This window comes from Bactrocera neohumeralis, chromosome 5 (genome assembly GCF_024586455.1).
Source record: "Bactrocera neohumeralis isolate Rockhampton chromosome 5, APGP_CSIRO_Bneo_wtdbg2-racon-allhic-juicebox.fasta_v2, whole genome shotgun sequence".
NCBI classification, from domain to species: domain Eukaryota; kingdom Metazoa; phylum Arthropoda; class Insecta; order Diptera; family Tephritidae; genus Bactrocera; species Bactrocera neohumeralis.
The window spans coordinates 38,998,920-39,013,012 of NC_065922.1; the positions used below are offsets into that span (position 1 = coordinate 38,998,920).

Here is a 14,093-nt window from a genome sequence, read left to right on the forward strand (position 1 = left end):
AAACTTAATATACCCTGTTCAGGGTATAAATATGGAAGACGTAAATCAATAAATGTATAAATAAATGCATACGTATGTATGTAAGAACATATGAATAAATAAAGTACCTTAGGTATATAGCATTTACTTATGAATATACGTATGTAGATGAAAGTAATATTTATGAAAGTAAAAACGGGTTTGTTCTGATGGTACAGATATCAATTGTTCTTATATTGTATGTATGTATATTTAAGTTCACATTGTGAATCACTTCAACATACATATCTTAGACAGCAGTGTGTTTTGTTATGTTTATTACTTATAAACATTAGTCTGACGAGATGAGTTTCTTCCTTGATTTTTGTTAGTCCTTTGGCTTGAGGATAAAAGCTGAGATATCCCAAAAGTAAATCAATAAATCCGTTAACCTTACAAAGTGAATTTCGTCAAGAAACTTATGTTGTAACTCTGTAATGAGCAAAATGGATATGGCTTATTATACAATGGACGAACTGATTTGAAATCAAATATTAAAAAGATATATTGTATTAAAATATTTAATAACTCGAGGATATCTAATATTCTTTACTCTGTTTTGATTACAACAGCGCTTTGACTTCACCTGAGAAACAAAGTTTATTGCAAATATTGATAACATAATTCTCGGTAAATGCATTATGATAATTATGCTGAAAACGAATTTTGAAATCGTTTATAAAAGTTTTTTTTACAAAATTTAACATACAACAATTTTAATTCTTACAAATGCCGAAAGTATCTAATGACGGCTATAGTCCGAATGAAAAGACGAAAAAATCATATCAATAAAATATGAAAGGACTAATCTACAACATTAAACTAATTACACTATTTAATGTTACAGTTATTTTGCGACTGTGATGTTAGAGGAGAGTTGTAGTCAAGGTAGATCCCTTAGTAAACCAGTCGTAAATTTTCCTTCAGATTTGTTTAGTAGTGTTTATTAGTTAGTAATGTGAAAATAAGTAAATAAAACTAAGTTCTGAAGTAACCGAACACTTTATACTCTTAAAATAGTCAAAGATGAAAGAAGATTTATATATACATATATACATTTTCCCGTAGTTCCTAGGTGGAACATAGGGCCTCAATAAACAAATTATAATTAATTTTATTTACAGCTATAAATTTAATTTCTCTCCAAAAATAACCACTTCTCTGTGCTTCTGCTTCGACTTCCCGTCTCCAGGTGTTGGCTGGTCTCCCGCCATGTGAAAATAAGTAAATAAAACTAAGTTCTGAAGTAACCGAACACTTTATACTCTTAAAATAGTCAAAGATGAAAGAAGATTTAAGTATTGGCAAAATTTTATTTAAAAAATTTTTAATATTGGTTATTCGGCGAAATTATAAATGGATCATATCATATTTAATGTACCATATAACATAGCTATAGGTCATATAACCATTTTATCTTTTTATATTTATCATATTAGTGGTGAGGAAAGGTACATACAGGGCTTGTGCGGAATAGGACTGATTTTCTTCCGCCGCGATTGTACTTCGGAGAGTGCGCGCACTGACTGGATTCGGTAGAGGGCGTTCCTAGCTAACAAGCGAGGGGCTGGTTAGTTGTCTCTGAGCACCTGTAGAGTCAGGACAAACATTTTCGCGCGACGCAAGCCGAAAATACAGCATTCGTTAGAGCAGAGGTACGCAATTAAATTCTGTGTGAAACTCGGTAAATCTAAACGCTTCTTCCAATCGTCAAAACATTTTTTATAGGCACTTTCTGGGATGGCCTTCAGCTCTCGCGTCGAATTGGTTTTGATGTCTTCAATTGAGTCGAAGCGTGTTCCGCGAAGTGGATATTTCAGTGTGGAGAATAAGAAAAGTCAGAGGGGGTCATATCAGATGAATACGGTGCTTGCTCAATCATATTTTTTGGGTGTTTGGTCAAAATTTAATACAAATACGTTAAAAAATTTTGTAAAATTCGACAAACACTACTGAGGTCGACTGACATAAGCAGCTGCTGTAAACACACTGGTTGACGGATCGCGCTAATTTTTGGCATCATAATTAAGGACAGTTGTACCAACCTAGGAAAAAAAAATTTACCTGTCTTCCGGCGGGAGATAAGAGGGGGAAATGAAGAATATATAACATTTATTTACATGAATATATTACCGCTAAAAGATTGTGTTCAAGTTGTCAGAGAAATTTCCAAATCAGCGTTGAAACAAAATTTGTGTAGATGTTCATGAGCACCTACATACATACATATATTACGAACTAAAAGACTTTAATCAAATCATAAACTCTTTGTCGCGCGTGTGATACAACTCCGTGTCAATATTTACCATAAAATGTCAATATTTATAGCGATTTTATCATTTATAAAAAATGATTACAAAATGATTTTAAGCTTTATTATAAGCTATATACATATATAGGCAGCTTGTATACTTTTCTATTAGATAATACGGACTGATTTTATGACAAAATGGCGGCTTTAAAAAAAAGTACAGTTTAACCAAAATGTTGATCATTTTTGGCCTGCCAAAATTAGATTTTTGATCAGAGCAGAAAACTGAAAAGATAGGTACAAAATACAGTTTTGTGGTTCGTTAATTAAATAAATTTTTAGCATTGGCGCTATGTTTGATTGTAACGATAGCTGATCTAAAAAATGAAATAGGTTTGCAAAATTGTGGAATGATGGTAGAACATATTATAAGAAAAATTTGAAAAAATTAAATTAATTTTGATTTAAATTCAATCTACGACGGCGGTAAAAAGCTTCTTAACTGCTGCAACGTTTCGGCCTTCTGCTTGTATAAAAACTAAACTTTTCTATTAGATAATACGGAGCTGCGGTCTAACAAAAACAAAAACTGACAAAATGGCGGCTTTAAAAAAAAAGTACAGTTTGACCAAAATGTTGATCATTTTTGGCCTGCCAAAATTAGATTTTTGATCAGAGCAGAAAACTGAAAGGTAGATAGGTAGGTATTCATCTTTTCCTTGATAGTGTTTTTTACGTTTACCGTACGTACTTATATTGTTGCTACACAGTGCGGTTTGTGGTTCGTTAATTAAATAAATTTTTAGCATTGGCGCTATGTTTGATTGTAACGATAGCTGATCTACGTCTGAAATGAAATAGGTTTGCAAGAATTGTGGACTTTGGCCCGATGATGGTAGAAGCATACCTATTAGATGATACACTTGTCCCTCTATTTTAAAAGTAAGCATAAAATTATTCCTGTGCGCATTGGCCACGGCGAATAATTTGATAATATACGGACATTGACATAGTTCAGCGAATTAAAAGACCTAATATGTTGTCCAGATGGATGAAAACACTCCAGCTCTGAAAGTATTCGACGCAGTACCCGCCGAGGGAGCAGATGTGGAGAAGGACCTATGATATCCAATTGACGTAGCGAAAAGAAGAAACGACTGGCGCGCTGTTGTTAACTCGATAATCGCGTAAGCGGTGTCTACGCCAATTAAGAAGAAGAAGAGCACATACCATTTGGTTCGGCGCAATTTTTGGTAAAACACTTAGTAAGCCGCAGCGATCGCTCGATACTCGACTCCCGCGCGGGCACTTGAGAAGTCTTTAAATTTTATTGAGCAAGCCTCTGCGACCGCTCGATACTCGCCTTTCCGGCACGATGGCGATCCGTATTTTCTTCGACTTGCAAGACAATTTTCAGTTTCTGATGAAGATTCTCCATCACGGCATGTTTTTGATACCTTCGATGCTAAGGCATCTCGGCTCGACAGGAGTAAGCTACCTCACCAAGGTCCTCAACCTGTCGCTGACCACTCTTCAAATACCCGATGTGTGGAAAGTCGGAAGAGTGGTCCCACTACTGAACCCTGGGAAACCCGCCAACAAAGGGGAGTCCTATCGTCCGATAACTCTGCTCTCTCCAGTAGAGAAGACACTTGGGGCCTTGCTACTCCCGACCTTCACTCACCACCTGAGCCTAGCCAGCCACGAGCATGGATTCCGAAAAGTGCACAGCACCACCACAGCACTTAGCGTCATAAACGCTCAGATAGTTCGCGGCCTCAACCAGAAACCACCCTGTGAGAGAACGATCCTCGTAGTTTGGACTTGTCAAAAGCTTTTGACACCGTCAACCACACAACGTTACTGCAAGACATTGAGAAAACTACGCTTCCTCCAGGATTGAAGAGGTGGTCCATGAACTACCTGAGCGGTCGTCAATCATCCGTACTATTTCGAGGTGAAACATCTAAACTTAGAAGAATTAAACAGGGGGTTCCGCAGGGTGGTGTCCTCTCCCCGTTACTGTTTAACTTCTACATCTCGAAACTCCGACAGCCACCAGAGAGGGTTTCCATAACCACGTACGCAAATGATTACACGATATTGACGTCGTTCAATGGAATCGATGGCATGTGTTCGAAAGTAAACATCTAACCTCACACTTTTCCCCCACCAAATCCACAGCGACCATTTTTACGAACTGGACGAAGGAGTATAGACTTCAACTTAATATTGTAGTCGATGGCGTCAAAATTCCGACTGTCAACAACCCTAAGATTTTATATGTAACTCCCCATACTATCGCCAAGGTACATAGCCGCAACAAAATCCTCAAGTCTTTAGCCAGCAGCACATGGGAAAAAGACAAAGAAACGTTGTTGGCAACATATGTACAAGGCAATCGGCCGGCCGGTCCTCAATTACGCAGCACCAATATAGCCGCCTGGATGCAGTGATGAGGAAACTCCAGACTTGTCAGAATACTGCACTCCGGACCACGACGGGATGCCTCTTGATGTCTCCTATCGAACACCTAGGGACATAGTGAGATGCTTATGCTCCCAGTTTAGGAACATAATGAACTCCTCTCCAAACTGTTCCTGCTGGGATGTTTTCGTAGAAATTACCCTTTCAGCACCCTGCTTGGAGCAGAACCGCCTCCTAGGAGCATCGATAGGTCTTTCCTTGACTACGTCGACGACATCGTACAGTACGCCGGACTTCGGACGCAACTGACTTCCGACAGGTACTAACCGCCATTCACAGTGGAGCTATCAACACCTTCACCTTCCCGTGAATGGCGTTCTTGGAGTCAAACCACCACCCATCGCAGACGAAGAGCTCGACTTGCCGCGAGAAACGCGAGTGGCCCTAGCGCAGCTTCGTTTTGTATATTGGAGCAGGTTAAACTCCTACTTATCCAGAATAGACCCCGACATATCCAGTGTATGTCTTGCATGCAACGAGTCTCCGCATGACACTAACCACCTCTTTGCATGCCCTGCCAACCCTACTCATCTAACACCCTTTTCCCTTTGGTCCGACCCCGTCGAAACAGCACGTTTCCTGGGCCTCCCGCTAGATGACGTCGACGACCACATGGATAACCCTTACCATCCTAACGGGGATTGAGAAACCGTTAAAACAACAACATCCCAACGGTGACTAGGTACCCATTATAACAACAACAACAACAACAACGAACCAGTCCATACTTTTTCGCCAAGGAATATATACATACATATGTACATATGTATACCAAGTTTATGATATCTCACTTTTCACTCAAATTACAGCTTGCACGGACGGACGGACGACCAATAAAAACTCGAAATCATTCTAAAGCAGTCGTTTTGTTTTCCTGGACATAATTATTTTGTTAGCCACAGTATTAAGGTATGTACAAAAGATGGGTAAAAAGTGAATATATTTTTCGCGAATGTTTTGTTATATAAATGTCCATGATGTTTTTCAACGATTACAAGTAACTCTATTGATTCAGGAGCGTTGAAGTGCGAATAATTTTATCTCTAAGCAAATGTACAACTAATAGGGTAAAACCATCGAAGCCGGAAACTAAAAACCATTGACTTTATTCAGAAATGATTCTTGGAAACAATTCGCGGCCTACCAGATTAAATTTTGACTCTCCGTTAGAAAAGAGGGTTTGTGACTACTTACCATCCACTTCATATTATCCTTTGTGAAGTGCATTTGTTTTTTGCGTGTTTCTAAATAAGTTCTGGGGGAACACAACATGACGCTTCACGCCGTGATTCATTTATCCGTTAGCAATTTGGAGCAATATTTAATGGAAATTGTATATTATGTAATAGCAATAGTAAGAAATAATACGTATTTGAGAAAAAAAATGTATATTTAAGAAGTAAAAAAAATAAGTTAAAATGTTTTAATGTGTCCAATATTAATTAAAAGAAGAATTTTATGATTTAATAACGTTATATTTATTATTTATTTTTGAGTCAACTGATATCTATCGCCTATTTAATTACTCTTTATGAGTCTTGATAACATTTAACACTTGAGTTGTAGGCCTCACAATCCATGTTAGATACAAATATTAGCAATTTTCGATACATAAACTATAGATGAGGAAATGTATGGTTGTCTGCGTAGCTATCGGTGTAATTTGCTTAAGTGCAGAAGAACTATGGCCAAAGCGTTATATTATTATGTTATCTTCAGAATATTAAATCTCCATTGTTTTATTATAAGTGTACTCCAATTGTAATATTCAGCATTATAACGTTTCTTTAAATCACTTTATGAATAAATATAGATCTAACAATTTTTATTTAAAACTAACTAAGCTGAATCAAACAATAATTAACACTAGGGCTAATGGGCTTTCATTCTGGTAAAAAACATGCCATTTGGGCATTACTGAGGTGCAAAATAAATACGACGTTTTAGAAGAATAACTGAACAATTACTTATACATTACAGTTTAGCGTACTACTTATATTTACTTAAATGGTCTAAATTATTACTTAAGAAAATATTATTTTACCTTGTTACATATTCAATTATAAATTTCAGTTATAATATACAGGAGACATTTTGATGCAATTTCATTCTGGATAGAATGCAACATACTCAAATAAGTAAATAAATCGATAAAAAGGCAGTCAATATTTGTAGTCACAAATGCTTTATACGTATGTATGTATGTAAAAGAAAATACCGGTTAAAATTATATTTCCTGTTTTAACGAGTTTACATTTTTCCAGTTATTTTCATTTCCATCAAAATGTCTTTCAGCAAATTATAGCAAAAATAGCTGCTTTTTTAGTTCTCTCTAGGTTTGGTAAAAAAATATACGTACATAAGTTTATGTTTAAAACATGTTTTTATGCATCAATAAGAGACCTAAAACTGTATTATTTATAACATAAATAATATTTTAATATTCATTTATATGTACAAGAGTTTATTTCAAACTTTTTGTCCGGCAGAATTAATACGAGCCTTCTATTGCTTGCTATATTCCTAGATATATGTATGTATATATCGCCACAATTTTCGCGATTTAATTTTTATGTCTTCCATATTTACAACAGGTTTATTCACTTGAAACAAATGACTATTGTCATGACGCATGATGCTTCAACGACGCCTTCTTCACAACTCCTATAAGTGATTTATTTTATAACCTATGCGCATGAGAACTTACCTAATGAAATACATTTACTATTTCTAAATTTTAAATAGCGATGTTTTGTTCTTTTAAATATTTAAAAATAATTAGATGATAATTGTGGCTTTTCTATTAACAGTTTTTACAAAAACTCTCTACTCCTTTGAATCAGTCTCGCAACTCAACCCATTTAGCTAGATTTCTTGCTTCAAGTTCCCTGTTTATGAAAATAATATTCTGAAATGAAGCAAATATAATTTATATATTAATAATATAAAATATATTAATATGAAAAAAACTTGTATTTTATATATAATATTATATTTAGTTGGAATCGTCGCTTTAATATACAAATTGATTTAAAATTAGCTTAATTTCTTTTAAAAATAATGGACAAATAACAATATACTTACACCAGGACCCAAATAAGCATATAAGTAAATCTCCGGTATATTATGGCTATTGTATCCCGCTACCTGTGCTTGTAAAACAATTCCCCTAGTTAGCTGACACAATACGTCTACAGCTTCCGATGACCACATGGAATCTAGACAAATAATTGTACGATGTAAAGTCAGCATCAAAAGAAAGTGTACAACACTTGTTTATTACATTGCTTGTTTTTCCATAACCATTTTAAAACCTATAAACCTATAAATTGTTTTATTATATCACTTAGGAAAACTTAAATAAATCAAGCAATGTAGTATGTAGTAAACAAATGATGTACACTTTCTTTTGACTCTGACTGTACACTATTTAAGATCACAATATTAATATAAAAATATATATGCTTTTAACTTATGTACATACCTATCGGTTCCACGTTAGACAAAACACATTCTGTGGCTTGGAATGGTACAGACATAAAGTCTGATCTAATTTGCCTTAATTCATTGAAATGTACATTCATATAGCCTCCAAAGTCTAAAAATTTAACTACACAACGCTGCTTATCCTCAGCGTCTTGTTCGACTATTTGTACTCTATACCAAATTCCTTTTACTGGGAGTACACAAACTGCATTGATTTCGATACCAGGCAACAACGGTGCTTCACTCAAAGTGTAGCTGTCATACAAACACTTTTGAAGAACAGTCAGAGAAGGATGTGAGGGATGTAAAGGATGTTGTACGAACATGTGTGCGCCATTCACTACAGCAGTGACAATTACATCGTTATTAATGTTTTCGATGAGTTTAAGCTGTAGGAAATATTAGAGAATCGTCAGTTGCTGATAATACAAGCATATAAAACATATTTCATAATTACACACTTGCCTGTAAATTAAGTAAACTGTCTGCAGATAAAGGAACTACAGTTTGAGGAGATGCAGATTGTATTTTATTCATAGTAAAATTAGGAAAACGTTTTGTAGGGAGGCGTTGTCTTATCATTGCCAAAGCAGCTTCTATTTCACTCTCAGAACCCTCGATAATGCAAATGCAAACCAATTTTCCAGCATAATTTGTTTTGCGTATTAGTACATTCGCCGAAGTTTTGACTTTGATCTGGTTTATAAAAAAATGTTTTCTGCCATACAGGTGTCCTATAAAACTATTTGGCAGAAAGAATTCGTATGTAGATTTGGCACGATTTGCTTCGGATCGGGGTAAACTTGAACCTTTTCCTGAATCGCCAGATTGAACGCTGCATAAACTTAATGATGGACTGGCAGCATCTACGTTACGTTTCCCATTTTCTGTAATATCAACATCTTGACAAGAGATGTTCATTGCGCTCTCTTTGTTAAAATTTTCTTCCAGTATTGGACTCTGTTCAGTAGTTTTGAGTGTGATATTGGTGGACGATTGAATTGGATGTCCTTGCTGATTTCTTGCATCACTATTATTTTTTACATTTTCTATAAGATCTAAATTATTATTTTCTTCACATTCTTTGGTATACTTATTTTCAAGGAAAGAATTTTCAGGTGAGATTTTTGGTGTACGGGTAGCTCTTATTACAACAGGTGCATCGCTTTTACAATTCACATTACGGGAATAAAAGGCAATACGATTATTCACCGAATCTGGCAAATCAACTGGTGACGATAAGTTTTCAAAATCTTCATCGATGGAGCGAAGTACCTTATTTTCAGCGCTTTGTATTTTGTTTTTAAGAACCTCTGAATCGACTACCTGTTGTTGTTTAACAGGCGAACCTCTGCAGTTCTGAACAATTTTGATTGGAGCTGATTTACCAAAAAGTCTGACGGTTGGACTCTCTTCACCTTCATTTTTATTATTTATATTTACTGAATCACTTGGTAATGGATGTGACTTGTTTTGCATAAAACTTCCATTTATTTGGTGTTTTGATTCTTTTGAGTTATGTGTATTTAAGTTTTCTTGTTCTTTTTCAGTTGTGTCTCCATTTGAACGATTTTTATTGCGACGTCGATACCAATAAACACCGAGAATAAATACTACTCCCGGCAATGACAAATATAAAAGGGGACGACCAGATACCATTTTCGTTGAATATTGAAAACTGTTAGAAAAAAGAGAATTTTAATTTATTAAAAATGAGGTGGTAACATTTTTCTCTGCACACACGTTAAATAAAAATAAAAAAAATTATATATGTATATACAATATACATATACAGCTATGGACATATAAATGGCACAAAATTATATTTCAACTAAATGTTAAAAATTGTCCATTAAAAATTGCTCGAAATGTCAAATTTTTTACATCCAACTTTGTCCCGTAATAGCTCTCATATCTGCAGCGGCGAAATATTTCGTTATGTTTTGCTAATTATTTACAGTTATCAATTTTGTGTAAACAACACTAATATTGAATGGACACGTAAATGGCACAAACTAATTTGGATACACAGTTCCCGCGTAAACTTCGATAGAAGCGCATGATATTTACCATAGTTGGATAGTTTTTTATCAGAAGTATTTTGAGTAAATAATTTATAGAAAATGGGATCAGGAAAGCATACCACAATAGAAGAAAGACGAATCATATGGAAAATGCATGAAGGAGGACAGAAAGTGGCCGAAATTGCTAAAAATTTAAATATTTCTCGGAAAAAAGTATACAAAGCAATTAATTCATGTGTGAGGAACCCTGATTTATTGATAAAATCACAAATTCGAAAACCAAGGCCTCGAAAAACAGATGCGCGTACGGATGCTGCTATTGTAAGAATGTCCAAAAATGACCCATATATATTTCTAGGAAGAAGCCACTCCTGTCAAAAAAAACATTTCTAAACGATTGGCCTTCGCCAGAGCCCATCAAGAAAAAGCAATAAATAAAAACATATTGTGGATACGAAACGAAGATCAACAGGATAGGGCCAGATGGAAGAGTCTTTGTTCATCGTCCTAAAAGCCAAATTCAAGGTTCATCAAACACGGGGGCGAAAACATTATGGTTTGGGGTGCATTTTCCTGGCATGGCATAGAGCCACTCGCACGGATAAACGGCAAGATATTGGAAATTTATGCAAGACATTGACCCCAAACACTCCTCTAAACTAGTTAAGAATTGGTTTAGTGCGGAGAAAATCGATGCCTTAGATCGGCCAGCGCAGAGCCCCGACTTAAATTCCATTGAAAACTTATGGAATGAAGTCAAGATTAGAGTCGCGAAGAAAAATTATAAAAATCTGGACGATCTTTGGGCTGCCGTTCAGGAAGCTTGGCATGCCATACCTAAGACCAAGTGTAAAAAACTGGTTGAGAGTATGAGTCGCAGGTGTGAAGCAGTCATTAAAAACAAAGTTTTTTATGCGTCCATCTAATTTCACCAAAAATTTTTTTTGTGTATTTGAAGAAATTCAATTTTAGATGTAAGGAATAAACTTTCAGAAAACCGCAAAAACTTGGTTGTTTGAAATTAAATAAATGTGCGAAGAATATATATATACAATATATATACATAATGTACATAACTTATGCAATGATTTTCATAAATGAAAACTAGAAAACAAAAATCACACTTCGTAATTTTTTCTATTTTTATAGTCAAAATTTATAATTTGAAAATGATACAATATTACAAAACTTGTAATTTATAAGTGGTGTCCAAAACTGATTAATTATAGATAAAAAATAATTTCATAAAACATAAAAACAAACAATTGCTGTAATTAAAATACTAAAGACTTAAACAGCAAAAGACTCATTATTATTTAATAGTATTAACTTTATAAAAAGTTATATTGAACATTTCAAAACGTATAAAATATGCATACATTTGTATCTACATAACAAAGTCTTCTATATATGGCGCCGTAAAGCATAACATCCTTATTTCGGTTTGTGTATGTAACATTAATTTTTAACATTGAAACTGTCAAAAATTAAATAGTTATGCGCTGAAATAATCGGCCATAAGGAAGAATAAATCCATACGATTTTAAATTCGTTAACATATTCATTTCAGGTAAATTTTGCAAAAACAATTAAAAAAAAATACTTGTACAATAAATTTTGCAAAAACAATTAAAAGAAATACTTTTGCAATCTACTGTTTGCAATGAAGATATATTCTAAAACTTTTGCAATGACTTAAATAAAATCACGTGTCTTCTATAAATTGTATCACTACTTTTTAGCATCTTTACGATAATATGTTTTAACACACTTCAACACCAATACGTTTCCACTTTTTGTATAATTGTATTCTTTACCGAAAAAAATTAGTTCCTACTGAGAGAAACGTATTTTTAGATTATGCATTCGAGATGCCAACGAAAACATATTACCAAATGTGCTCAGTAAATGTTAAAATGTAAATGTGCATATATAAAACTTCCAATCTTATGAATGTTAACAAAAGTTATTATCAAGGAATATTATTACAACTTTATTTTTTATTGAGATATATATTTTGACTATCTTAATCTAAATTGCAGATTCGATTGAATAAAACCAATCCATTTAATTACACTTTATTAATTTCAACAACTGCTTTTTTTACATTTAAAACTAAAATCTTTGTGTACACGACAACCAGAATACTACATAATCAAACACAAACTGAAATACTTAAAAACTTAGCAATGTTATCTATTGGGACAACAACATTAGGATAGTTTATTGCCAACATTCTTCTCTTGTTGATATTTGTGATCACATAAGCTTTGTATTCTCGTCCACAAAGATCAACTACATATTGCACAACCTAAATATAATTGGAGGAATTTGGAAGTATTACATTATTTATCTTTAAAACAAAAAAGTTATATCTTAGTATTATAACGGAGACTGGATAACAAAGGTTAATTGTTCGAAAAAAGATATGAAGTAATTAATAAACTCAATAAAAAAAAAAACAGAAGTCACATTTATTTATGTAACAGTGATACATATACAATAATATAATGAGGTACCGAAAACATCATATACAACATACATGTGATGAGGAAGCATATTACATTTCTTCCTTCACATATAAATCACAGTCTAATAATTTATATAGTTTTTTCAAAGCTTTCTAACAAATATTTGTGTAATCGTATAGCAACGCTTCGAAGAAATATGCAACAACCTTTCATTTGAAGATTTTGAGATCCCCATTGTAATTTTAACTAGAATCTTTTTATAAGAAACCATTTGTGACATAAATCTGCCAAAAACTATAATAAAAATAATAAAACTATATTTCATTCGCCACAACAAAATTTATTATATGTAATTATAAAATGTAATATTTTCTCATTAATAATTAAGATTAAAATTTAAAGTTATGTAAATCACTCAATTAAGTTCTTAAATTGAACGATGTGTGCGCAGCTCAAGAGAGATGTAGTGCTACTTGATGATAGTCAGGTTTGAGTCGTTTAAATCAATGACCACAAACTAAAAATATCCATATAATTATACAACGACGAAAGAAACGATAAATTTTAACATAAGAAATAATAGACATTCGCTTCATACAAAAAGTTATAATGATTATGATTGTTTAAACAATTTTTTATACAAATAAACGGATATTATACATATTTTAAACATTAAGTAGTGTTTGTTCGTGTAAATTTCTATCAATGCACACATGCAGTATGTGAATTTCCTCAATCCGACCTCTGTTAACAACCTATGGTATACTTTTATCACCCACTTATTGTAGTTGTTCTTCTTTCCGGATCAAGTAGTATTGATTATATTGCACAAGATTTTTCAACTATCTTTTTTACAATAATTACAAATTTATTGTAAAGAATATTGATAACAAAAAGAAATATGTTTACAAAATGTTTTAGTGTTCGGATTCACCAATTATACTAGGTTATGTTATATTTTCTTTCCTTCACTCTTACCTTATTAAACACAATACAAAACAAATATATATAGCTTTCAAAGCTTTTATAATGCTTTAAATTAATCACTTTTGATATATATTTTATTCTTTGTACAATTTTCTGTAATCTTTACAAAAAAATTGCGACTTTAAACACGTGTCTAGAGTATTTTCTTTCATACACACAATAACAATATGGCCGGCGTACAAAATTTCCAATACATATTTCGAAAAGTGCTGCCACTTTGCGCAATTGGAAAAAAATTAATATCTCAGCTATGTTATTTGTAAGTCTGTCAATATCAACGATGAAATTAAATGTATGAAAAAAATATGATATTAAAAGTATTAAAGACGGGTTCAGGTTAAAAAAAAACATAAACAAATTAAATTCGAA

At 33.3% G+C, this 14,093-nt stretch overlaps 1 protein-coding gene across 1 annotated transcript; it reads right to left on the reverse strand.

Moving 5' to 3' along the window:
• Nucleotides 1–6,210: 6,210 nt before the first annotated feature.
• Nucleotides 6,211–13,884, reverse strand: LOC126760070 (A-kinase anchor protein 1, mitochondrial). Its single transcript, XM_050475442.1, has 5 exons — nt 13,716–13,884; nt 8,708–9,920; nt 8,241–8,631; nt 7,841–7,974; nt 6,211–7,664 (listed from the first exon to the last, which is right to left on the reverse strand). Exons 2-5 carry the CDS (start codon nt 9,899–9,901, stop codon nt 7,596–7,598), a joined length of 1,788 nt encoding a protein of 595 aa, XP_050331399.1. The 5' UTR covers nt 9,902–9,920; nt 13,716–13,884; the 3' UTR covers nt 6,211–7,595.
• Nucleotides 13,885–14,093: the final 209 nt, after the last annotated feature.